Source organism: Tamandua tetradactyla, chromosome 6 (assembly GCF_023851605.1).
Source record: "Tamandua tetradactyla isolate mTamTet1 chromosome 6, mTamTet1.pri, whole genome shotgun sequence".
Lineage (NCBI taxonomy): Eukaryota > Metazoa > Chordata > Mammalia > Pilosa > Myrmecophagidae > Tamandua > Tamandua tetradactyla.
Window position 1 is genome coordinate 28,763,809 of NC_135332.1, and position 23,362 is coordinate 28,787,170.

A 23,362-nucleotide genomic window follows, 5' to 3' on the forward strand; every position below is an offset into this window, starting at 1 on the left:
CCAAGGGACAGGCCGCCAAGAAGGAAGTACTGATAAAGGAAAAGGGAGAAGTGGGGCCAGATGGGCTGATGAGCACATCAGTAATGGAAAGGTGATGGAAGGGGGGGGGAGGTGACCCCCAATATGCCACACCCTTCCAGATCCAAGAAGACTTTGAGGGTGCTCAGACTGTTACTATGTTCAGGGAGAGAAGGCTGGGGGGTGTGAGGAGGGTGAGAAAACTGGGAAGAACAAGACAGGCTGGGCCCAGTTTACATGGAGAAAGAAGGGAGAAGACAGGGCTTAGGGTGATGAAGAAGAGAGATGCAGCAGAGGCCCAGGTTGTTGACTCTCTCCTCTCTGCCCCTGTACCCCACCCCACCCCATCACTGCTGCTAGGGTTAACTCTACGGTGCCAGAGAAGGAAACCTGAGTGGGGAGAGGGAGACCGGGGTGGAGGCTCAGCTCTGTTACCGACAGCTGTGTGTTCCTAGGGAAGTCCCTTCACCTCTCTGGGCCTTGAATTACTCCTCTGTGATGAAGCTTTATTATGGTTCCTAAGGTTGAGTAACAGGATGATGATGTTGGTTTGGACAGAAGAATAGGAGAGCCACAGCTCTGGGTTTGGGTCTCAATTCAAAGTGTGATCTTGGGTGCGTCTCTGAGCCTCAGTGTTGCCATCTGTGAAATGGGGTTAAGAATATTCCCCATATTTGATTGTGGGGAAGATTAATTGAAATGATGCACATGAAAGATATATTATAAACTGCTACTGTCTGTACAAAGGTTGATTATGGTTATATCAGGCTCTCTCTCCTACCCTCACCATCCCCAATCTCAAATTCTAGTTTGGCAGTGCTGTGTCAGAGGGGTGCAGGAAGCCAGAGCAGATTGCCAGGAGATGCAGCTTGGCCCTTTATCCAGCCTGTTGCAACTGCTGCCAGGAGAATGAGTGGAGCAGAGGGGTGGAGAGAGGGGCACAGGCTCATCTGTGGTTGCTATGGCGCCCCATCCTGGATTTACCCATCTCTCCTAATGAAGCAAAGGGCAGAGGGTGGGAGATAGAGAGAGGATGGCTGGTCCCTTCACCCCCCTCCCTTCTCTCTCTGGAACAGATGTGGTGGGGGGGTAGAGGGAGCCTGGATGCTGGATAAGAGAGGGAGGGAAGAATAGTGTATCCGGATTAAGAGGGGATGGGGTGGGGGGGCACTCAGAGAGGAGGGAGCAGGGCCCTCATGCCTACGTCCAAAAGTCAGCTGATGACGTTAGAAGAGAAAACGGGTGAGACAGTGCCGGCAAGAGAGAGAGAGCACAGGAGAGGGAGGGAGAGCGGGAGAGGGAAAGAGGAAATTTGAGGATAGGCGGTGTGGAGGCAGGCAGCTCCTGGGCTGCAGCCAGCCTCTTTCTGGGCTCTCCTGGGCCCCAGGGTCTCTGCTTGCTGCCCTGAGGATGGCCACCAGGATACCCCCTCCTGTGTGGGGGCTGCTGGGCTGCTGCTTCCTCTTTGGGGTGCTGGGAGGTCCGCGGTCTCCCCGCTCTCTGCCCCCACTGTCCTCCCAGGTCAGGCCAGAACCCGAGCCCTCATGGGTGGCCCCGGACGGGGCCGAGGCAGCCCTGGCTTTTCTCTACTCTGGAGAAGCCCAGCTTCTGTCCGGGGCTAACTGCAGCGAGCATTATGAAGCCCGTGGGGCAGAAGCCAGACCAGCACTTCCCCCAATCCTTCAGAGGGCAGCAGGCACCCTTGCCCAGGCCGCCAATTTCCTCAACATGCTTCTGCAAGCCAACGACATCCGCGAGTCCAGTGTGGAGGAGGACGTGGAGTGGTACCAGGCCCTCGTCCGTAGCATAGCCGAAGGGGACCCAAGGGCGTACCGGGCTTTGCTGACCTTTAACCCCCCACCAGGGGCCAGCCACCTGCAGCTGGCACTGCAGGCCACCCGGAGGGGGGAGGAGACCATCCTTCAAGAATTGTCTGGGAACAGAGTGCAGGAGGAGAGCCTTCCCAGGGACCTGGACACCCCTACCCTGCAGAAGCGGGCACTGACCAATGACTTGGGGAGCCTCGGCAGCCCCAAGTGGCTACGGGGGGATGGATATCTGGGGGACATGCAGCACGTGAGGCTGTCTGTTCCCTTCCTGGAATGCCAGGAGGGCCGGCTTCGTCCTGGCTGGCTTGTCACACTCTCAGCCACCTTCTATGGACTCAAGCCAGACCTCAGCCCAGAGGTCAGGTAAGTGGGTTTGTGCAGGATTTGATGCATTTGTGAGTATGTGGGTATGTGGGGGGTGCAAGTACACCCAGCTGCGTATAGACCATTTGGCACTCACATATGTATGGGGGGCACAGATGTGTGTATTTGCATTCAGCTCTGGGAATCTATAACTTTGTGTTAATGCATATAAGTGTGAGGGTACATACTGCTCTAAGAATCAAGCCACTTACACGTATTTATCTGGGTGTGTCTATTTGTATTTATGTGTTTGAGCACATGAATGAATGTCTATGAGCGGGTGCGTATACGTGTTTAGGTGTAAACATATGTGTGGGTGCAGATGTGTGGGGAGAGGTCTTGGCCCCCAGCTCTAAGTAGTGGGTGTAAGAGGCTGGAGAGGGTGTGACAGTGACAATCCATGTACCAGGCATGTTGGAGGAGTCAGGTGGGCACCTTAGGAGTTAAACCTGCTGCTCTAATGAGGGCTTCTACAGGGAAAGGAAAAGTTTTGGGCCAGGGAGGGGGTCTGGAACTTCCTTCCAGGAGGTGGCTGAGTTCCAAGAATCACTACCCATGGCCATACTCTGATCTCACTGCCCTGCCTGTCCTCATCCAGGAGCCTCAAGTCATATTGCTCAGACAACTGAACTCCTCTCTCAATCAGAGTAAAGTAGGGGACTGGGAGCCCATTGGGAAGGGGACAGTAAATGGGGACAGTACTGCAAGGCATTCAACAATCAACATTGCTTTTTCAGTTATTGTGTCCCCATTCATTGTCCCCAGCAGGGTGCCCCCCTCCTGGCAGGCAGCCTGGCTCCTTGCCAGCTCTCTCCCCACTCAGGCCAGAGCACAGCTGAGGGGTAGCTAGCATCAGGAAGCTCCAGCTCAGGGCTTCTCCATTCCCTGTGTCCTTTGCTGGAATTAGTTTGGACCTGGCTTGGGCAGAGTGAGGGGGTGATTAATAACCGAGCCCTGTGTGTGTGTGTGTGTGTGTGTGTGTGTGTGTGTGTGTGTGTAAGTACAAAAATCCCCTTCAGAGCCCCAGTTCCCACATGTTTTGACATGCTCTCTACCCCTACCATTGATAGAAACTAGGAAATTATAGGATGTTGGAAACCTGAGGGGTGGAGGGGAGCAACCTTAGAGGAGAAGAATTTTTGCCCAGAGACAGTGAGGAGTCACTGAACTGGAGAAATGGAATACATTTTGTGCTCTCTTTCCCGACACGCTGCAGCCATGATGCTGAAGTTTGCGAAGCTTGCACCACGGTCTGGTGCCCAGGGACACACACCCACCTTGGCCTGCCTCACTGTGCCCCTAACTGTTCTTTCACTGCCCTAGGGGACAGGTGCAGATGGACATGGAACTTCAGAATGTGGACATCAATCAGTGTGCCAGCGGCCCAGGCTGGTACTCGAACACACACCTGTGTGACCTCAACAGCACCCAGGTAAGGATAAGGAAGATTGGAATCTGTGCACTAGGATCCGACTTCCCTCTCTTTTTCCCATCTTTGCCACAATCTGGCTCCCAGGAGGAGCTGACAAAGCCAAATCAGCCTCTCAAGACTTCAGAGAAGTCTCTAGTAATTAGCAAAGGTGAGATACCAGGCTTTTTGAAAGTGAGGCTACTTACAGCCCAACCTCTCCCCTTTACCTCCCCACCCCCACCCCACCCCCAGAGAGCCACTTCTCCTTTCCTCTGAAATCTCAGTGTATCTCCCTCTCTGCTTTCCTTCCTGGTGCTCAACGCTCCAGGATCCTTCCCCAATGCCACTCCTGAACCTCTGTTAACCATCCTCTTTACCTGCCTTGGACCACATTCTCCATGTCGAAAGAGCTCAACAGATGCTCCACTGATGTTTATTGAAATAAATGGAACTAGTTGGAGTGTGGGAAGAATCCAGCCAAAGATGTTTGAAGAGTTCTGGGATTGGTGAGGTGACAGAACCCAGGCCAGATGCAGGCAGAATCAAAGTCGCAGATGTAGGTGAGTCAGGAGTGGTGGAGGACAATGACCGGCATTTCTGCAAGCCTAGCAGGGGGAATCTGGGAGGTCAGTGAACTAATCTGTTCCACATTCCTGCCTGCATGCTTGTTCCTGAGCTGAACTGAAACCAGAGTGAGCTTTGCAGCTTACTGGGAGGTGGGGTGGGCTTGGGCATAATCTCTCTTTGTACACAGGTGGCCCTGCTGCTCTTCAGGACACACGTGTTTGGAATTCTAAGCCCTGGGATGGAGAAGGGCTCCTACTGTCCAGTTTACTTTTTAACCCAATCATACTCATTTCTTTGGGTATACATTTGTCTGATTGTGGGGCAAGAACAGAGTATGTTCTGGTGTTCCAGACAAGAGGGGAAGCTGGGCCACAATTTTATAAGCCCCAAGCTCTAATCCTGCTAGGTGATGTTAGGGCATGAATATGGAATCCCCCAAAGTTACCCCCCCCCTTTGCCCCTCTGATGTCTGTTCCTCGCCACTCTCCACAGCAGATCTGACCTCATTCATGAGCTCATCTTCCTTATCTGGCTTTGAGACATGTTTCATCCCCTGCAGGGCAAACATCAATGGGAGGAGGTGGCATAAAGGGCTGGGCTTGGCATCCCACCAGCCTGGCATTAGCCTGGCATTAGGGCTGGAGAAAGTAGTCCTGTGCCAAAGCCAGATGGCCCCTGACAGAGGAAGCTGCTCCTCCATGGGAGACTTTTCAACCCACCCATGTGCCAAAGAGAGCAGCTGATGCGAGGACCTTTAAAGCAGGAAACAGACACACAAAGTGTGGTTGGGCTCAGAGCTCTGCTTGATGTCCATCTCCTCCCAGCACCTTGCTATAGCAGCTGGTGGACACTGGGGGTCTCCTGTCACTTTCAGTCTTAAAAAAATGGGTGATCCATTGCCATTTCCTTTGCTTGGGGTCTCTTTGAGAAGAGAGGCAATAGAGCGGGTGGGGTAGGTTTTCCATAGAAGGAAGGCTTCCCAAGGGCTTCTGGTGGGCTTCCCTAGTGAGGAACCAGGTGCCATGGATAGGGAGTTAGATGAGCCCTCCGTCTCTTCTCAAGAGGTAATGATCTTCCAGGGAAAGTCCCCCTATAAATACATATCATGTGTGTTGTCCTCACAGTGTGTTCCCCTGGAGAGTCAGGGCTTTGTCCTTGGCCGCTACCTCTGCCGCTGCCGGCCCGGCTTCTACGGGGCAAGCCGCTCTGGGGGTATGTAACCACGGTGAGGGGCAGCCAGGCATTTTACAGGCTGGGCTGGTGGGGGAGCTTCTGGAAAAGAAAGGCAGGGTCAGGGTGAGACACTGGGAGGAAACCCACAGGGCAGGGGCAGAAAGCGGAGAGGAGAACGGCAGGCAGGGTCCAGTCTGGGGTGTGTGTACCTTTTGAGAATGAGCTTACACCATGCCTATCTGATAGAAGTTGTCCTTTCAATCAGCCCTAGCCAGGATCACCTCTACCTGTCACTCCACCTTCCCCAAGGACTACCCACTTCTACCTCATTCCTCCCCCTCCCAACCCCATCCCATGAGCTACAGACCACAGGAGGGCAGGGAGGAGGTAAGCGGTGACCATGAGCTGAGAAGCCTGGGGTCTCGGATTGTACCAGCCGTTCTCCTCTCCCCACACCCATCTTCTTCTTTACAGGGTTAGAGGAAAGTGCCCGCCAACCTACTGAACAATTTGGGTCCCTGCAAGGAAGGCTGCTGAGGTGCCAGCCATGTTCTAAGGGCTGCACCACCTGCATGGATGCCACACCGTGCCTGGCGGAGGAAGCTCCAGTGCTGCGGGCGGCAGTGCTGACGTGCCAGGCCTGCTGCATGTTGGCCGTCTTCCTGAGCATGCTGGTCTTATATCGCTGCCGCCAGAGCAAGGCGAGGAATGCCCCACGTCTCTCTCCTGCACACAGGCCATGCCCATCTCAGGTTTTTACCATGAGCTGGAGACCTGAGACTACCTAAGACTAGAGCTTGGGAGAAATGGGTTATGATCTTAATTTTCAACCTAACTCACTACCTGACATAAGGCAATGACTTCTCTGCCTTAGATGTGCTTCCTCATCTGCAAAGTGAAGGCGTTAGACTTGATTCAACAAATGCTTGTTGAGTGTCTGGTCTGTGCAAAACCTTGAGCATTAGGGAAGTGATTTTGAACCTCATAGAGCTCCCAGTTTAATGGAGGAACAGACAGGAGTAAATAAAATGATGGCACATGAGACAGGGGCTTGGATGGAATTGTGTGGTCAGTTGCTGTGGGCGCTCAGAGAAGGGACCCATTTGTTCTGCCTGAGATGGACTGGGACTCTTTAGAGTCAGGCTTGAAGGTTTACTGGGTATGTATCAGGCAGATAAAGGGGTGTCATATTCTAAACAAGGAAACAGCCTGACCCAAAGGTTGGAGGCAACCATGAGATCCCTTCTGCAGCAGGGACCAGGGTGGGCTTTGGTGGGGCATAGGGCTGGGGTGGTGGGGAATTATGTGAAACCTTGGCCTTAGTCAGGCTTAAGCCCAGCAGAGCTGAGAGCCTGGGGTAGGGGCAGGGGCATAGTGATTGATAGAGAGTGGGTGGGGGGCAACGTTACAGGGTGAGGCCTTAGCCCCAGAGCCACTAAGTGACCCCTAAAGAAGTCAGAGACCCTCCCACCCCAGGGCCCAGGCTCTGCCCTCCTGCTGCCCTATTCACACACCTCCCTCTCCTGACTTCACAGAGGATCCGGGCATCTGGCATTATCCTGCTGGAAATCATCCTTTTCGGATCCCTGCTGCTCTACTTCCCTGTGAGTCTGTGGTCAGAGGCTGGCCTTACCTCTCAGGCAGGATCCCCCACAGTCCCAATCGAGCACCCTCCAAACCCTTGGAAACCCTCTTCCTCTCTGCCCTCTTGGGAGGGATTCGGCAACCTTGAATTTCCCTACTCCTACCAAAAATGACAGGTTATTTAAGTCAGTCCTGGAGCCAAACAGCTCCGGGCTTCAAACAGCTAGCTCTATGACTCACTGTGTGACCAAGAATAAGTTACTTGACCTCTCTGATACTTAAGCTGCTCTTCAGCAGAATGGAGGTGAAGACACCTCCATTGCAGGGCTGTTAGGATGATGGGCAATGATGTGCTGAGCATAAAGCCCAGTACATGGCAAGAACACAGAGAGGAGCAGTTATTTTTTTCTCCCCACCCCCAGGTCTTCATCCTGTACTTCAAGCCCAGTGTATTCCGCTGCATCGCTCTCCGCTGGGTCCAGCTGCTGGGTTTTGCCATTGTCTACGGCACCGTTACACTCAAGCTTTATAGGTAGGGCCTGGGACAGACCCTGCTCCCATGCTGCTCACCCAGATCACCCCAGATCATTCATAGAATGGAATTCTTCAAAGTTAGACCATTGCCAGCTTCCATCGCCTGTGACTCCAAGACCTGCCCCCAGCACTAGAGCCCTTCTCTCCATGCAGTTTTTTTTTGGGGGGGTGGGGTAAGGAGAGGCAGTCAATCCTCCTTTTAGGTGTGTGAGGAAGGGAAGCAATGGCTGGAGAGGCGAAGGCCCTGGTTCCCCTGGCCAATGCACCATATGTGCACACTCTCACCTTGCAGAGTGCTGCAGCTGTTTCTATGTCGAACGGCCCAGCGGACACCCCACTTGAGCAGCGGGCGGCTGCTGCAGCGTCTGGGGCTCCTCCTGCTGCTTGTGCTGGGCTTTCTGGTGCTGTGGACAGCAGGGGTCCTGGAGGGAGGCATTCAGCACACGCCCCTGGTGACCCGAGGCCATACTCCCTCTGGCCGCCACTTCCACCTCTGTCGCCACGACCACTGGGACTACGCCATGGTAGTGGGTGAGCTGCTTCTGCTGAGCTGCTCATTCTGGCCCCCACCTCTGCACCTGAGGCGTCCTCCCCTCCTGCCCTGTACCCAGACCCCTGGCTCTTGGCCCAGTCACCCCCCCCCCAGCATGCCCTACAGAGAAAGGGGTGGCATGGCTGCTGAGATGGTGTGTCTCTCCCCACTTCCCGACAGGTGAGCTGCTAATCCTGTGCTGGGGCAGCTTCCTCTGCTATGCCACCCGGGCTGTGCCCTCTGCCTTCCATGAGCCACGCTACATGGGCATTGCCCTGCACAACGAGCTGCTGCTCTCCACAGCCTTCCACACTGCCAGGTGAGGACCGTCCCACATACCCATGCCTCCTCCTACCCCAGTACCACCCCTCACTTCGCCCGGGTGAGGTTACTCCCATCCCATGGTCATCCTTGCAACTTTGCTATGCTGTAGCAAGGTGAGGACAGTCCCCCACCGGTATCTTTTCCTACATCACGGATACTCATCCCGCACCCCACATCTCCCTCAGGTGAAGGGTCTTAAAACCCAAAGAGTGGATGCACACCCCACTCCTAATTCCTCCCCCAATCCTAAAGCCACCTCTCCAACATCCGCATCACACCCCTTCCATGCGTGTGCAATCAACCCTGCCTTCCTCCCCCTGCCTGGTGCCTCCGTAAGGACCTGGCCTCGTGGTGGAGGCAGAATCAATTCACAGAGCAGGCCCTAGCAGAGTTGTGTGCTTTAGGCAGCCAGAGAAGGTGAGCCCTGCGAGGGCTTCTTGGAGGTGGGGAATAATCTGAGCCTTGAGGTAGGACTGACACCCTGGAGAGGGCAGGGAGAAGGAGGGGCATCTCCAGGGAGACTCAGAGCTGGAGCGGGGAGAAGAGCCAGTGAGGCAGAACAGGCCTTTCCCACGTGCAGCTAACCACCCCCTCCTGGCCCCACCCGCAGGTTTGCCCTGGCGCCCTCCCTGCACCCGGACTGGACCCTCCTCCTCTTCTTCTTGCACACGCACGGCACAGTCACTGCCACGCTGGCTCTGATCTTCATTCCAAAGGTGAGGGCGAACTCCCCTTCCTGGATGTGAGAATGTGCAATACCCTCCCATGCCCCGTGCGTGAGGCAGCCACCTTTGTGAAGGGACACTGAGGTCTACTGCGGCCACTGCGGCACCCTTTGCAGGGCAGCGTGAGTAGGACAGAAGGTGCTGGGGTGGGTGAGCCTTAAGCCAGAAACGGACTGAGAGGAGGAGGTGGGGAAGCAACTGCCTCTCGCTTTCCCTGCTTCCACTTCCTGGGTAAGAGCTAGGGCTGGAATACTTGTGACACCGGTTGGAAGGTTGGCAGACTCTAAAAATCTGTTAGGAAGCTGTGTCTTATAAGAGAGATAGGTGAAGGAGTTGAAGGGCATGGCTAGGAATCGCAGGGCGCAGGAGATTGGGCTCCCTATCCTGGCCTCCAAGCCACAGAAGATCAGGAAGAATGAGGGGGAGCAAAACTCTGCAGAGCCCAGAATTCTGAATTGTAGAGGAAGGTTCATGAAAAGAAAGGGTGGGTTGGAGTAGGAGTGGACGGGAGTCAAGGTGAGACTTTTTCGCACTCGTGTCCCTCCCTGGCTAGTTATGGAAGCGGGGCGCCCCTTGCCGGGAGGAGATGGTGGATGAAGTGTGCGAGGATGAACTGGACCTGCAGCGCTCAAGCTCCTACCTCAACAGTAGCATCGCCTCAGCCTGGAGCGAGCGCAGTCTGGATCCTAAAGACATTCGGGTGCGTGCCACTCTTCCCACCTGCTCTGCAGGACCTGGCAGAGTAACTGCTGCTGTCCTGCCACCTGGGCCACTACTGCACGTCTCCCCTTCTCCTGGCTTTCCCTCTCTCCAAGACCTGCCTTCTCCATCCGTCACCCTAAACTGCTTCCCCTGACTCAATTCAAAGGAGGCCACACACTACCCAAGTGGAAAGACCCCAACAATTCCAGAGCCCGGAGACCTGAGGCTCCAGGCCACATGAATTACGGCAGAGCCACGAGCAGAGCCCTAATCCCTCATGTCCTCCACTCCCACTCCACAGTGGCATTGTGGGGAGCAGGTTGGGGCACCCCTCAGCCCCCAGCAGTCCAGGATAGTTGGTCAGCCTGAGGCCAGCTGTGGGGCTGAGGTAGTTCAGGCTGAGAATGGCTACCAGGGATTTCCACACCAGGATGCCGTTTTCCTGGACCTGGTGGAATTTACAGAAAGGAAGTTCTTCCTGGTTCTTACAATAGGAGGGCATCCTTACTCTTATTTTCTGCTGAAGGGGGTAGGGAAGAAGGAGACCTGGTGATCAAAACCCATTGTTTTATAAGACGTAAGGTGTAGGATCAATCTCAGGAAGTCATTTTGTCTATTCTCTCTACCTCCACTGTGGCCACCTCTTGTTTATACGCCTCACAAAGGAGAGTCTACCACATCATCCAATTCCTCATCCCCACTGCCCCCTCCTCTCTCTCTCCCCTGCATCCTCACCCTCTGAGCCCTGCTTTCTGTTCCCCTGGGATAAGCTAAGACCCCAATCCAGCAAGAAGGCCAGGGAGTGTGGATGGGCACGACCATAGCCGTGCCCACCCTTAGCCCGCCATCTTCCGAAGCAGCAGCCAATTGTCTACCCTACCCCTGGGCTGGCTCTGGGGAGAAATCCAGAGTAGAAAACAGGAGAGATTTTCAAAGCTCCGTTCCATTATTTGCACTTCACTATGGCGCTTTACATGAATACATATATATATTACTCTCAAGGAAGCTAACACAGATTGGCCAATTACCATTATTTTAGAGAAGTGGAGGCTCAGAGAGGTCATGAAAAGAGCATAGGGTCACATGAAGTGTCAGCAGTTTAGAACCCAGGTTCCCTGTCCCCTAAGTCAGTGATTTTCCACCAGACCACAGTGCCCCAGAGAAATGCATGCTGCATCCTCCGAGCTGAGTGGATCCAGCTCACAAGCCTTTGGTGTTGGGTCTTGGGTGAATGGTGGGGTGAATCCTGAGGCAGTCTTGTTTAGAATTGGGGAGGAGACCTAGCTTGGTGGAAAAGAGACTGCCCCCTAGATGGTCTAAATAAGTGCTGAGGGGAAGAAGAGAGCAGCTGCAGGGTGGGGAGAGCTCAGGCCGTCCCGTCTCAACATCTGCTCTGCTCCCTGCGCCTCTCCCCTCAGGACGAGCTGAAGAAGCTCTACGCCCGGCTAGAGGTGCACAGGACCAGGGAGATGGCTGTCAACAACCCCCACCTGACCAAGAAGCGGGGCAGCTCACGCCAGGGGCTGGGCCGTTCCTTCATGAAGTACCTGGCTGAGTTCCCCGAGGCGCTGGCCCGGCAGCACTCCCGGGACTCGGGCCCCCCAGGCCGCAGCAGCCTACCCGGCTCCTCCCGCCACCGTCTCCTCAGCTTCAGCCTCCAGGAAGCCAAGGGGCCGCTGGCCCTGCGCAAATCCCGCAGCACCTACGACCACCCCAGGGAGCAGGACCCACCTCTCCTCGACTCTCTGCTGAGGAGGAAGCTGGCCAAGAAGGCCTCGCGGCCTGAGAGCCGGGAGTTGGCAGAGGGGCCCCCTGCCCTGGGCTTCAAGTCAGCCAGCGCCCACAACCTGACGGTGGGAGAGCAGCTCCCCAGGGCACGGCCCGCCTCTCTGCAGAAGTCGCTCAGTGTCGCGGCTGGCTCCAGGGAAAAGGCCCTGCTTGTTGCCAGCCAGGCCTACCTGGAGGAGACCTATCGGCAGGCGAGGGAGCGGGAGTTGCAAAAGAAAACAGAAGCGACCTTGGTGAACCCGGTGCGGAGGCCATCAAACAGAAGGCTGGAGCGAGCTGGGGCTGCCCCCCTGTCAGCCCCGCCTTCCCCTACCAAGAGCAGGAGCGTGGACAGCTCCCACGCTTCAGGGAAGCTTCACGAGGAGAACAGGCAAAGGCTGCCTCACTCACCCATGAGGCACCAGGTCTCCACACCCATCTTGGCCCTGTCTGGACCGTATGTGGGAGAGCCGAGGATGCTGTCTCCCAGTTCCACCTTGGCTCCAGCTTTGAGGCCACCTCCAGCACCAGCCCCAGCCCCTGCCCTGGCACCAGCCTCAGTATCCCCCCAAAGCTCCAGCTTACTCACCTACATCTGCCCCTGGGAGACTACAGAACTGCCAGTCAAGAAAGAAAATGTGGCCCAAGAAAGTCTCTCAGGGCCAGAGAGAGGCAACCACTCGCCTGCCCCAGCTCGGGCCAGGCTCTGGAGGGCCCTCTCTGTTGCAATAGAGAAAAGGGGAGCTAGGGAGAATGAGATGTACACAGAAGATGGCGGTTGCCAGGGGGAAGCTAATGATGTGGGTGAGGACAGACCCAAGATCTCTAAATCTCATAGCCTCAAGGCCCCTGTTCAGCAGGGCTCCATATGCAACCTGGGACTTGCTATCAAAGCTCTGACCCGTTCTCGGAGCACATACAGAGAGAAGGAGAGTGGGAAAGAAAGTTCTGAGAAAGGGGAGAAGGACAGAGCTTCGGGAGAGGGCATGGGGGCAGCCCTCAGATCTCCTGGGGTAGGTCGGCCCAAGGCAATGAGTAAGCAGGCTGCCCTTGCCTCCTGTGATGATGAGGAGTCCCTCCAGAACCAACAGAATGCTCACACCAGCAGAATCCTCCAAGTTTATCACCAGGGGGGTAGCCAGGAGCAAGAAGACAGAGACAGGAAGACATCCCAGGGCCTATGGGAGGGGAAAGCTGAGAGAGCGGACAAAACAGGGCCTGACACACTGAGGCAAGCCAGGCAGGACACAGCTGGGGACAACAATGCTGAGAGAACAAAAGAAGCCCCTTTGGGGTGTTGGGAACCACCTAAAGCTGGCCTCCAGCCCCTGGGCAGCGCTGACCACAGGGTCACAGTGGTATGCCCCTGGGAAGTCACTGACTCAGAAATGTGTCAGCTTGATGGTAGCAACAAGGCCAAAATCTGCCCCTGGGAGGTGAGTGAAGGAACTCATGAGAGGAGGGCATTAAGACAGGATCTAGTTGACTCCCAAGAAAAGCGGGGGAAAGCCCCAGAAAAATCAGAGCCCAAAGAAGTGATTGTCATTGTTCAGAAAAAGCCCGAGAGGCTGGTCAGGGGGCAGGAGGCCGTATACCCCTGGGAGAGCACCGATCCTGGGGGCCTGTCCCCTAGATTAGCCCCTCAGGGCTCTGACAGAACTAAGGGCAAGTCTGAAGCAGGGGGCAGTGTGGAGGCTAGGGAGGTGGCTATGTGTCAGCAGGAAGCCACTGGCTCAGGAGCTTATCAGCATGATGTCACCAGGGCAGAGCTCTGCCCCTGGGAGGCAAGGGAAGGGCAAGAGAGTGGGAAACCATTCCAGGAGGTGGTGAAGGGGCTCCCCCAGGAAAAGCAGAACCCCCCCAAGAAGGCAACATTTTGGAATGAACAGAAACTGGGTGGAGACTGGAAATCTCTCTGTCCCTGGGAGAGTACAGATTTCCGGAGCCCATCAGTGGTCTCAACTCAGGCCCCAGGAACCCCAGAGTCCTCCAAGAGTTTGGAAAGTAGAGTCTCTGAAGAGTGTCCACAGGAGGTAGGGGATGCTCCTGCTGCCAGGAAAGCAGAGGTCTGTCCCTGGGAGTTGGATGATGAGATAATAGGGAAAGAAATGCTGAGTCAGGGGACAGGCAGAGAATCTCTCCAGGAAAAGGGGAAAACCTCCAAAAAAGAGAGCTTTGCAAAGAAGCGTGAAGAAACTGCAAAAGCAGTGCAGAAATTAAGTCAACAGCAGGTATGTACCTGGGAGAGCGCAACCCCCGGACACTCCATCCCATGTGTAGACAATTCCTTTTCCAAAGCTGGTGACCAACTCCTAAGCGATGGAGACAGCAGAGCAACAGAAGTGTGTCCACGGAAAGATTTCAAGCTAAAGGTAAAAGATGCAATATCTATCAAAGCAGAAATCTGTCCCTGGGAGGTAAACGAAAGGACAACACAGGACTGGACATCGGGACAGGCTTCAAAAGGAGAATCTGAAAAACACAAGGAGAAAATACCTGGAAAATCAGGAATCAAAGAAATAGATGCCAATGCTTGGGAAAAGCCTGAGGGGCAGATTCACAAGCAGGAAGCAGTCTGTCCCCAGGAGAGTGTGAACCCTGGCAGCCTCCCCCCACAGCCAGGCCCTCAAGACACAGATAAACTCCAAGCCAGTTTCCAGATGTCAAGCAGTATTGGAAGCAAAACTACTGAGATCTGCCCATGGGATGTGGAGGAGACCCCGACTTTTGGGAAGACAAAGATCTGTCCCTGGGAGGTGAGTACTGGAGCAGGGGAGGAAAGGGCTTTGGGAGTTGACACCATTATGAAGTTTGCAAATGATACAGGAAAAACTCCTGCAGCTTCTGGAACCAGAGAGATATCTGTTTTCCTTCCAAATAAGCCAGAGAGAACAGCTCGAGAGCGGGAGGTAGTCTGTCCCTGGGAGAGCTTGGATCCCCAGGGCTTCTTTCAGCATTCAGATACTCTGGACACTGACAGACCAAAGGCTGGATTCCAGGAACTGGACCATGTGGGGGTCAGGACAGCTGAGGTGTGTCCCTGGGAAGTAGAGGAAGCTCCTGCCAGTGAAAAGTCCAAGGTCTGTCCCTGGGAGGGGAATGAAGGAGCTACTGAGAAGGGATTGGGACAGGAGATGGAGAGGGACTTAGCAGGACAGAGGGAGAGAACTCTGGAAAAGGAAAGACACACCTCACTGGGAGAAGATACATCAAAATGGGAGGCAAAACAGCCAGAAGACGTTTATGCTCGGGAGGGCAAGGACTTGAGGGAACCCACTGTTCAAGTCCCTGAGATCGCAGATTTATTCAACAGCATGAGCAGCAAAGTGGTAGGGGGGCATTCCTTGGCAGCTAATGATGAGGCAGAGAAAGAGGGCCTAAGACAAGACCCAAAGAGGGCCTCTCTCCCAGAACATGTGATAACCAGAGAAAAAGCTGCATCTTTAAAAGCAGAATTCACTACTGAAAATGGAAAAAGAATAAGCGATGAGCTGCCATCTGTCTGTCCATGGAAGAGTATAACCCCCTCCTACCCAGACAGTCAGTGTACCGACCAACCTGAAGCCAGCTCCCTCCTGGGCAGTGTTAGGGACAGAGTTACTGAGCTGTGCCCATGGGATGTTCCCCACCCAGATGCTTATGAACCTGATAAAAGCGCCACAGCTGAAATCTATCGCTGGGAGACAAATGAAAGAAACGCTAAGGAAGGGGTGTTAAGACAGGATGGAAAAGGGGAATCCCAAGAGGAGAAAGGGAAAGCCCCAGAAAAATCAGAGCCCAAAGATATGGCAGCAATTCAGAAAAAGCCAGAGAGGGCAGATATGAGGCAGGAGGCTGTGTGTCCCTGGGAGAGTCAAGAGTGTGGAGGTCTGTCTCCACAACCGGCCCTCCAAGTTTCTGATAGAAACAAAGGCTGTTCTGAGGCAGCAGACGGTACAGGCACCACGGTAGCAGAAGATCGTCCACGGGATATGGAAGAGGCTCCCTCTGCCAAGAAAGCAGAGATCTGCCATTGGGAGATGAATAAAGGAACAGCAGAGAACAGGGGACTAAAACAGGAGGTAGACTCACAAAGGCAAGGAGAGATGTTCCTTCAAAAGGTAAGATCTGGAGGGACTGTGGCTCACTTTTCAAAAGAAGTAGCAGAATGCAGCAGAGAGCAGGAGACAGAATGCCCCCTGGAAGGCACAGGTTCAGGAGAGCTCTTTCCCCAGTTAGATGTCCTGGACACTGACCAATTCAGAGTCAGTCACCACAGAGCAAGCAATATAGGGAGCAGGACAGCAGAATTGTGTCGATGGGAAGTCACAGATCCAGAAGGAAATAAAATAAAGAGCACCATGGCAGAAATCTGTCCCTGGGAGGGAACTGGAGCTCCAGCTGAGAAATCTGGCCTCTTAGCTTTAACAGCCATTCAGACAGAAAGCTTCTTCCCCACAGCATCTGAGAAATCACCATGCCTTTCAATCCACGGGCCTCTGGGCAACTTCCTTCCAGAAAGCAAAAGCCTCTGCCCAAAGGTAAGCAGACCAGCCACTATTTTTACTCTGGAAGGTAAAATAGAACCCCAAGGACATTCAGGGCTTGGGCCAGGAACCAGCTTATCCTCAAAGCTAAGACTCCAAGATGCTGAGCCTCAGAAGTCTTCCTCTTTAACTGAAGATCAAGAAGAAGCAGCTTTTAGAGCTCAAAATGAAGAACTCATCCCTCCAACTGCCTATCCCTGGGACAGGGAGTAACACCTCCATCAGAGAAGGTCAAACACAGAGCTGGTTTTCAGGAGCCAAGATCCTTCCCAGGTCCTAGGTGTTCCTAAAAAGTTGAATCAAAGACACTTGGCCACTTTCCTTCCCAGGAAGGCCAGAAATCAACTTATTCCAAAGGCAAAATGTACAAAGAGGGGGCAGCTTGGACTCCAACATGAAATCCCACCCTCTCTTCACCTCCAACTCTTCTTCCTGCTCCAAGGGACAAAGTCTAGGCCCCCTGCTTCTAAAGAACCCTCCCATCCAAGTAGAGTATTCACACAAGCTGTCTGAATTTGGACACCTGTAAAGCCAATATGAAGGATGAAAATGAAAGGAAGTCAACAGTGCGCAGCCTACGTTTTCTCATATGGAGACCCCATTCTTCTCTCAAGTCTACAAAGGGACATTTCTTGAGAACCACAGAAGACATTGGTAATATAGGGACCATGGGCCATAGTAAACTCCTGGCCTGGGACTTTACCCCTCTGTAATGATAGCTGTGGTTGATTTGGACAAGAGAGTTATAAAGATCACTATAGGAATCTTGAAAAGCCACTTAATTCAAGTTCAAACAAGAGAAATTTGGGGGGAAACGTGAAAGTGATTAAAAATAAATGGCTGAAATGCCTTGAGGACCTTGTCATTTTAACTTTAGATTTCCCACTTCTGCTTTATTCTCACACCTGACCTGCTAGACTGCTGAAGCAGAGACACACTTTCATCCATAACATCACCTGGCATCCAAAGCAAAACCAGAAACAGAGAATCTAGGAGGAAAAACAATTTCTCCAGGTCTTTGTCACACCGGTGATGGTAGACTTCTCCCTTCCAGACATCCTTGCTCCCAGGCCAAGGGGCTTGCCTCTTGCAAGCGTGTTTAGATGTTCTCCCTCTTACTGCCCCATTCTTGCAGTCTCCTGAGATCATCTCTCTCACTCATACTTCTCCTCCCAGCCTTTCAGTGCTGTCATTACAGGGACCCCTCTCTGTAGCCAATGCAACTGGAACCAAGGAGGAACTCTGCTTTTGAGGTGAGAACCATTCCAAATCACCAATGTTAACAGTAGGGTAAATTGTGTGTGAAATTTTTTGGCTGAAATATTATTCAGCCATAAAAAGGAATGAAGTTCTGATGCATGTGACTACATGACCAAACCTTGAAGACATCTTATTGCGTGAAATAAGCTAGACCCAAAAGGACTAATATTGTTTGATCTCACTGATAAGAAATGATTGGAATAAGGAAATTCTTTTTCAGAAACTACATACAGGTTGTCAGGGGTTCAGGAGGGGATAGTGAATGGGGATTTAAGCTTAATTGGTCACTTCTGTCTGAGTTGATGGAAAAGTTTTGGTAATGGCTTGTGGTAGTTAGGCTCAGGTGTCAACCTTGGCCAAGTGAAGGTGCCTAGTTCTGTTGCATGGACATGAGCCATTGGCATGTAAAACTCATCTATCACTGATTGCATCGGTTATCAGCTGGGGGTTGTGGCTCCTACCATGAGGGATGTTTAATTTAATTGACTGGATGCTTGAGAGCTCAACACAGCACAGCCCAAGCAGCTCAGCATACCTCATCTCGGCACTTGCAGCTCAGCCCAGACCTTTGGAGATCTTAGAAAGGAATCACCCCAGAGAAAGCTGTGGGAACCCAGAAGCAGGAAAGAAAAGGTCAACAGAAATCGCCGTATGCCTTCCTGTGTAAGATAGAACCTCAGATGAAAGTTAGCTGTCTTCCCTCCGAAGAACTATAAGTTTTAAACTAAATAAATCCCCCTTTATTAAAAGCCAATCCATCTCTGGTGTGTTGCATTCTGGCAGTTTTAGCAAACTAAAATATGGCTGATGACAATGGTAGCACAATACTGTGAATATAATCAACACCAGTGAATTATATATTTGAATGTGGTTAAAAGGGGAAATTTTAAGTTGTGTGTAAGTTACTAGAATAAAAATTACTAAAAACCTAGGACAGTACAACACTAACAATGAATCCTAATATAAACTATGGACTACAGTTAACAGTATAATTATAATATTAATTATGACAGGTACCACACTGATGCAGTGTTAATAGTAAATTGTGTGTGTGAGGAGGGATATATAGGAACATTCTCTGCATGATTTTGCTGTAAACCTACTTCTCTAATTAAAAACAAAAAACAAGGTACCTGTATCAGTGTCCTTCCCTGAGAAACCTGAGAAAGAAAGGAGATTCTGTTTATGGTCAACACTATACCAGCCTCTGCACTCAAGGAGGGTAATATGATGGGGCAGTTGAGAGGTCTGAGAGTCGTGAAAAGGGCATCATGTAAACACAATGCCTTCTTTTTTGTTTTGTTTTATTAATAAAACCAATCAACATAAAATATGAACATTCTTTTTTCAATCACATAGTTGTATATTCATCATCATGATCATTTCTTAGAACATTTGCATCAATTCAGAAAAAGAAAACAGAAAAAATTCATACATATCATACCCCTTCCCCCTTCCATTCATTGATCACTAGCATTTAAATCTACTAAATTTATTTTGACGTTTGTTCCCCCTATTATTTATTTTTAATCCAAATGTTTTACTCATCTGTCCATAAGGTAGATAAAAGAAGCATCAGACAGGTTTTCACAATCACACAGTCACGTTGAGAAAGCGCTATCATTATACAATCATCTTCAAGAAACATGGCTACTGGAACACAGATCCACATTTTCAGGCAGTTCCCTCCAGCCTCTGTTATGCCTTAACTAAAAAGGTATTATCTATTTAATGTGTAAAAATAATCTCCAGGATAACCTCTCGACTCTGGAATCTCTCATCCATTGACACTTTATTTTGTCTCATTTCTCTCTTCCCTCTGTTGGTCGAGGTTTTCTTAATCCCTTAGTGCTGAGTCTCAGCTCATTCTAGGATTTCTGTCCCACATTACCAGGAAGGTCCACACCCCTGGGAGTCATGCCCCACATAGAAAGGGGGAGGGCAGTGAGTTTGCTTTTGTATTGGCTGAGAGAGGCCACATCTGAGCAACAAAAGAGGTTCTCTTGGGGGTGACTCTTAGGCCTAATTTTAAGTAGACTTAGCCTATCCTCTGTGCGGTTACGTTTCATATGAACAAACCCCAAGATTGGGGGCTCAGCCTATTGCTCTAGTTGTCTCCACTAATGCCTTCTTTCTTACTTCTCCCTAGCCCAATTCTCTTCTTTCAACAGTAAGGTTAGGCTACTCTTGCCTAAGCACTGCTAGATAGGAGTGCTGGAGTTTGAATATGCTACCAGAGGAAATGAGGGAGGTAGAAAAAAAAAAATCACTAGTTCAAAGAAGTCCCAGGATCGGCAGGGATGAGGTGGGAGTGGAAACCAGCAGGCTAGAAATGGCAGAGCTGGGCAGGGGCACTAAAGATGGCAATTAATCCCCACCCTCTAACTGTACAGACAGTGATGTCATTTGTGTGGACGAAAGACAGTAAAAGAGACAAAATACCCAATGGGGTATTTGTGAGTCTGCATGCAAATACTTTGTGAAGTTACAGGACTTCAAAAGAAAAATCAGCAGAGTGATGCATTTACAAAAAAACAGCAGAAGGAATGAAGGCATTCCTTCAGGGACCAAATGCTGTTGTTTCCATATTCGACTTACCCAGGTCCCTTGCCCTGGGCTTTCAAGTAATTGAAGTCCGTTATTGCTTTGGGTTCTGGCTAGTTAATCCCTAGCTTCTGAGCCAATGTGAATTTTGCTAACTGCTCCCCAGAACAATTCCATGTCTGGTTTAGCTGGGAAGAGCAAAGTACCTTCGCATCCACTCTTGTCAAATAATCCACAGGAAAAGAAATAAAGAATCCTGTTCCTTGACCATCGCAGTTGGCTCTAGCGTGATACTGATGATTTTCTTTCTCAAAGTTTTAAGACAGGACAGGTAAGCCTGCTCCAAATTCCAGGGTGAAAACACTGCAGCTTTCAGGACTCGGGGGCTGTTTGGCTAATTCTCTGTCAGTGCCTGGCTCTGTGGCTGACACTACAGATGGTTTCTGCATATTACTTCATGTCAATCCTTCACATCTAAGGCCGTTTGCTCAGTTGGATTTGATTCCAAAGGGAAATGAAAATTGCTCTTATCCTCTAGCTCCCTAGGGGCTTAGCTGCTATGCTTAGCTGCTATTCAGGATTATCTAGAGACCCAGAGACAGATCCAGGAGAGTGGGTGAAACAGCTTATATGATAAACACTCTTTTTACATATCCAAAGAAATCAAAGTATCATTTGCCCATTAAGTGTGTTTGTTTCTCCGCTTCCCCTCCCTCCATATTTCCCAGCTGTGGATTCTGCTCAAAGCACCTTCCTTCTCACTTTGCTTTAATCCAGGGCTCAGGCAAATGGGATGTGACCAAAACTCACTTGGGCAGTAATGCTGTAAACTGACGTACATTTTAAGCCAAAAGGGCAGAGATTTAGTAGCAAAAAACAAGTGGCTATTTTGGAATAACCCATCAGTGCTGTTTCTGCCAGAAGTGTATACATCTTTGTTTCCACAGTCTGTACTCAGCAGCTGTGGTAAAAATACTAATTTTCCACCGGGAGGCCTGACCAGTTTGCTCCTTTGCTGAGATGATAACTTTAGGACTGAACATTTAAGCTATTCTTGAGAAGATTTCAGTTAGTTTGGACTCTCAGGACATGGTCAGAACAGATTAATCCTTACCCTAAATGACAAACTCCTTAAAAAGAAAAAAAATTAGCCAATCTTGTTGGCATGCAGTGATTTCCCTTGTCATAGCTCAGATGATCCCTGAACACATGAGCACCTGATGTCCCACATCCACCTCCTGACTGCCCAGCTGGAACTGAGGAACAAGGAGGGGCTGGGCTTTTTCACTTTACACAGGTCTACTACATTTGCCTTCCCAATGCTGAGCTGGAAAGAACTGTCACCATCTCCAGGAGGTGCTAAAGATCAGGGAACCATGTCTTACAGATGGACTTTCCAAATACATCAACACTTCCAGGGCCCTGCCTCCCCCTGCGTTCCCCCAGGCTTCCTGTGAGGATACCAGGATGCAGCTGATAATTAAGAATACACTCCAGGGCAGGCCACGGTGGCTCAGCAGGTAAGAATGCTTGCCTGCCACGCCTGAGGACCCGGGTTCGATTCCCGGTGCCTGCCCATGTTAAAAAAAAAAAAAGAATACACTCCAAACACAGAAGGAATAAATGATTTATTTGCATTTATATTCTTCTATGAAATGCAAATATTGATTCAGGAAGTCAGTGTATGAGAAAAGACACTCTGAAATGACTTTTTATAAACACAAATTATTTTTCCCAAGTCTGGATTTCCTGGAATTCACCTCAGTCACAACTAAGCTTTTCTTCCACTTCTACCATCTGAAGGTCCAGCTATTACCAGCCTGAACCAGGGGACATGTACAGAATCCACCACAGCTTGTTCAATACCCTGACAGTATTTTATTTCAAACTATGTTGCCTGTCCTGTGATTAGAAATAGAACACTCCCAGTTTGCTCCCAACAGTCACTACTGTGGGAAAAACTGGTATAAGATGTTCTCTGAAACATATCATCTTTCATCTAGACTCAGAAGCTAGAAATACAATTAAAAAAAAGAAAGAAAGAAAGAAAAAGGAGAAAGAAGCAGTGGAAGTCCATGGCTATGCCTACAGGCAACCCACCAGGGCCCAGCCATGGTTGTTGAAGATGAGGCTGCTGAAAAGACCTAGGAGGACAGAAGAAAACAAAGATAGTTCTTTCTACTGCATGACAGAGATATGTGGCTTCTCGGCTCCCAGACTCAGATATTTTACAGCTTCTAGCTGCCTCACAACCTGTTTCACCTAGGAGATATTTTTGCCATCAGGCTAGTTGAGGTTTATGGGCTTTCCCTTGTGGCTCTTCATAGTCTTCCCATGGTTTCAACTGGGGACCAGGGATCATCACCGTCTGAAAGAACGGAAACTGAGTTACATACCAGCAAAGCCCATGGCTAACACCACATGAGCCATTTCCCCCACAAGATTCCCCTTCCCTGGTGCTATATATCCTCTCTCCACTAAGTGGAGCCCAAGAGAAACAGCTTAGGATGTCAAAATTACTGTTTCATCTCTCTCAAACCACACAAGTTGTCTTACCTTAAGGATGGGCTGCTTAGGGGGTGCCCATGGGGGAACGATCTTTCCATGCATTCTCCAGTTCCCATAGGGGTTTACCAGGTGCTTTTCAAATACAACATACTCCAGGACATCCTTGGGTACATCTTCCTGTCCATACATCAACCGTCCAAACCGGTCATAGATGGCCAGTGTCTACAAGGATGAATGCAGATATGGCCTGTTGGTTCTCAGGGTTTTATTTTATGCCAAACAATTATGAAAGAACCAAAACAAAATTTTTAATAGATGGAAAAAAATTATCTCCAAATTCTGAATAACTATTGACACTTTATTCTTAGAGGATTTTTTTTGGGGGGTAAGGAGAGTGTAGAACAGAGTATTTTTATACCATGTCTTAGTACAGCTAACATTAACCAGTGGAAGAAACAGAAACAGAGCAAGGAAGGTCATGGAGAACGCTTCCACAGAACTATAGTCCTGGGCAGCTATACCCAGTACCCCAGAAGTAGATGCCCACCGAGAATGAAGAAAAGCTGGAGGAAAGCAGGCTGGTGCCTCTACCTGCCGGGTATGCATGCGTACGGTGACCTGGCCATACATGTTGCCCTGGTTCACGAGACTTGAACAGCGAACCTGAACCACCTGGGGTGGTTCTAAAGATTCCACGAAGCACCAGCGGACGGTCTTATATTTGATGTCCCAGACCATGTCCTAAGGGGAGAGGGAAACAAGTTCAACTGGGTTTTTCCTCCCTTTAGGGAAGCTGGTCCTGCCACACCTGCTTTTGCTTTCTCTGATACTGAGACCAACAGGCAACATTTACCCCAAGTGCTTTCTTGTGCTTTCTCTCTCACCTTCCCAAGATTTGATCGAGTTATTGCTCAAACTAATCTCAAGCTTATCTGGAATATGCCTCATGACAACTCACTTTTCATTCTAAATCACAACCCAAGACCCACCTACCT

General features: G+C 50.9%; 2 protein-coding genes across 3 annotated transcripts in view; one reads left to right on the plus strand and one right to left on the minus strand.

Annotated features, from left to right (window-relative positions):
- The first annotated feature begins 1,428 nt into the window (after window positions 1–1,428).
- On the plus strand, window positions 1,429–18,760 carry GPR179 (G protein-coupled receptor 179). Its single transcript, XM_077164608.1, has 11 exons — window positions 1,429–2,210; window positions 3,534–3,642; window positions 5,313–5,400; window positions 5,836–6,062; window positions 6,897–6,965; window positions 7,368–7,477; window positions 7,772–8,010; window positions 8,192–8,330; window positions 8,946–9,051; window positions 9,614–9,760; window positions 11,181–18,760. Exons 1-11 carry the CDS (start codon window positions 1,429–1,431, stop codon window positions 16,266–16,268), a joined length of 7,104 nt encoding a protein of 2,367 aa, XP_077020723.1. The 3' UTR covers window positions 16,269–18,760.
- MRPL45 (mitochondrial ribosomal protein L45) overlaps window positions 18,640–23,362 on the minus strand; it is a 38,195-nt gene continuing 33,472 nt past the window's right edge. Inside the window, exons 6-8 of one of the 2 annotated variants that reach the window (XM_077164606.1) lie at window positions 22,959–23,108; window positions 22,416–22,589; window positions 18,640–22,227 (exon numbers count right to left, since the gene is read on the minus strand). In XM_077164606.1, coding sequence (XP_077020721.1) covers window positions 22,141–22,227; window positions 22,416–22,589; window positions 22,959–23,108 — 411 coding nt within the window. In that variant the 3' untranslated portion in view covers window positions 18,640–22,140. Of the gene's footprint in view, window positions 22,228–22,415; window positions 22,590–22,914; window positions 23,109–23,362 lie in introns of those variants that run through there. The other variant, XM_077164607.1, reaches the window with a different exon arrangement.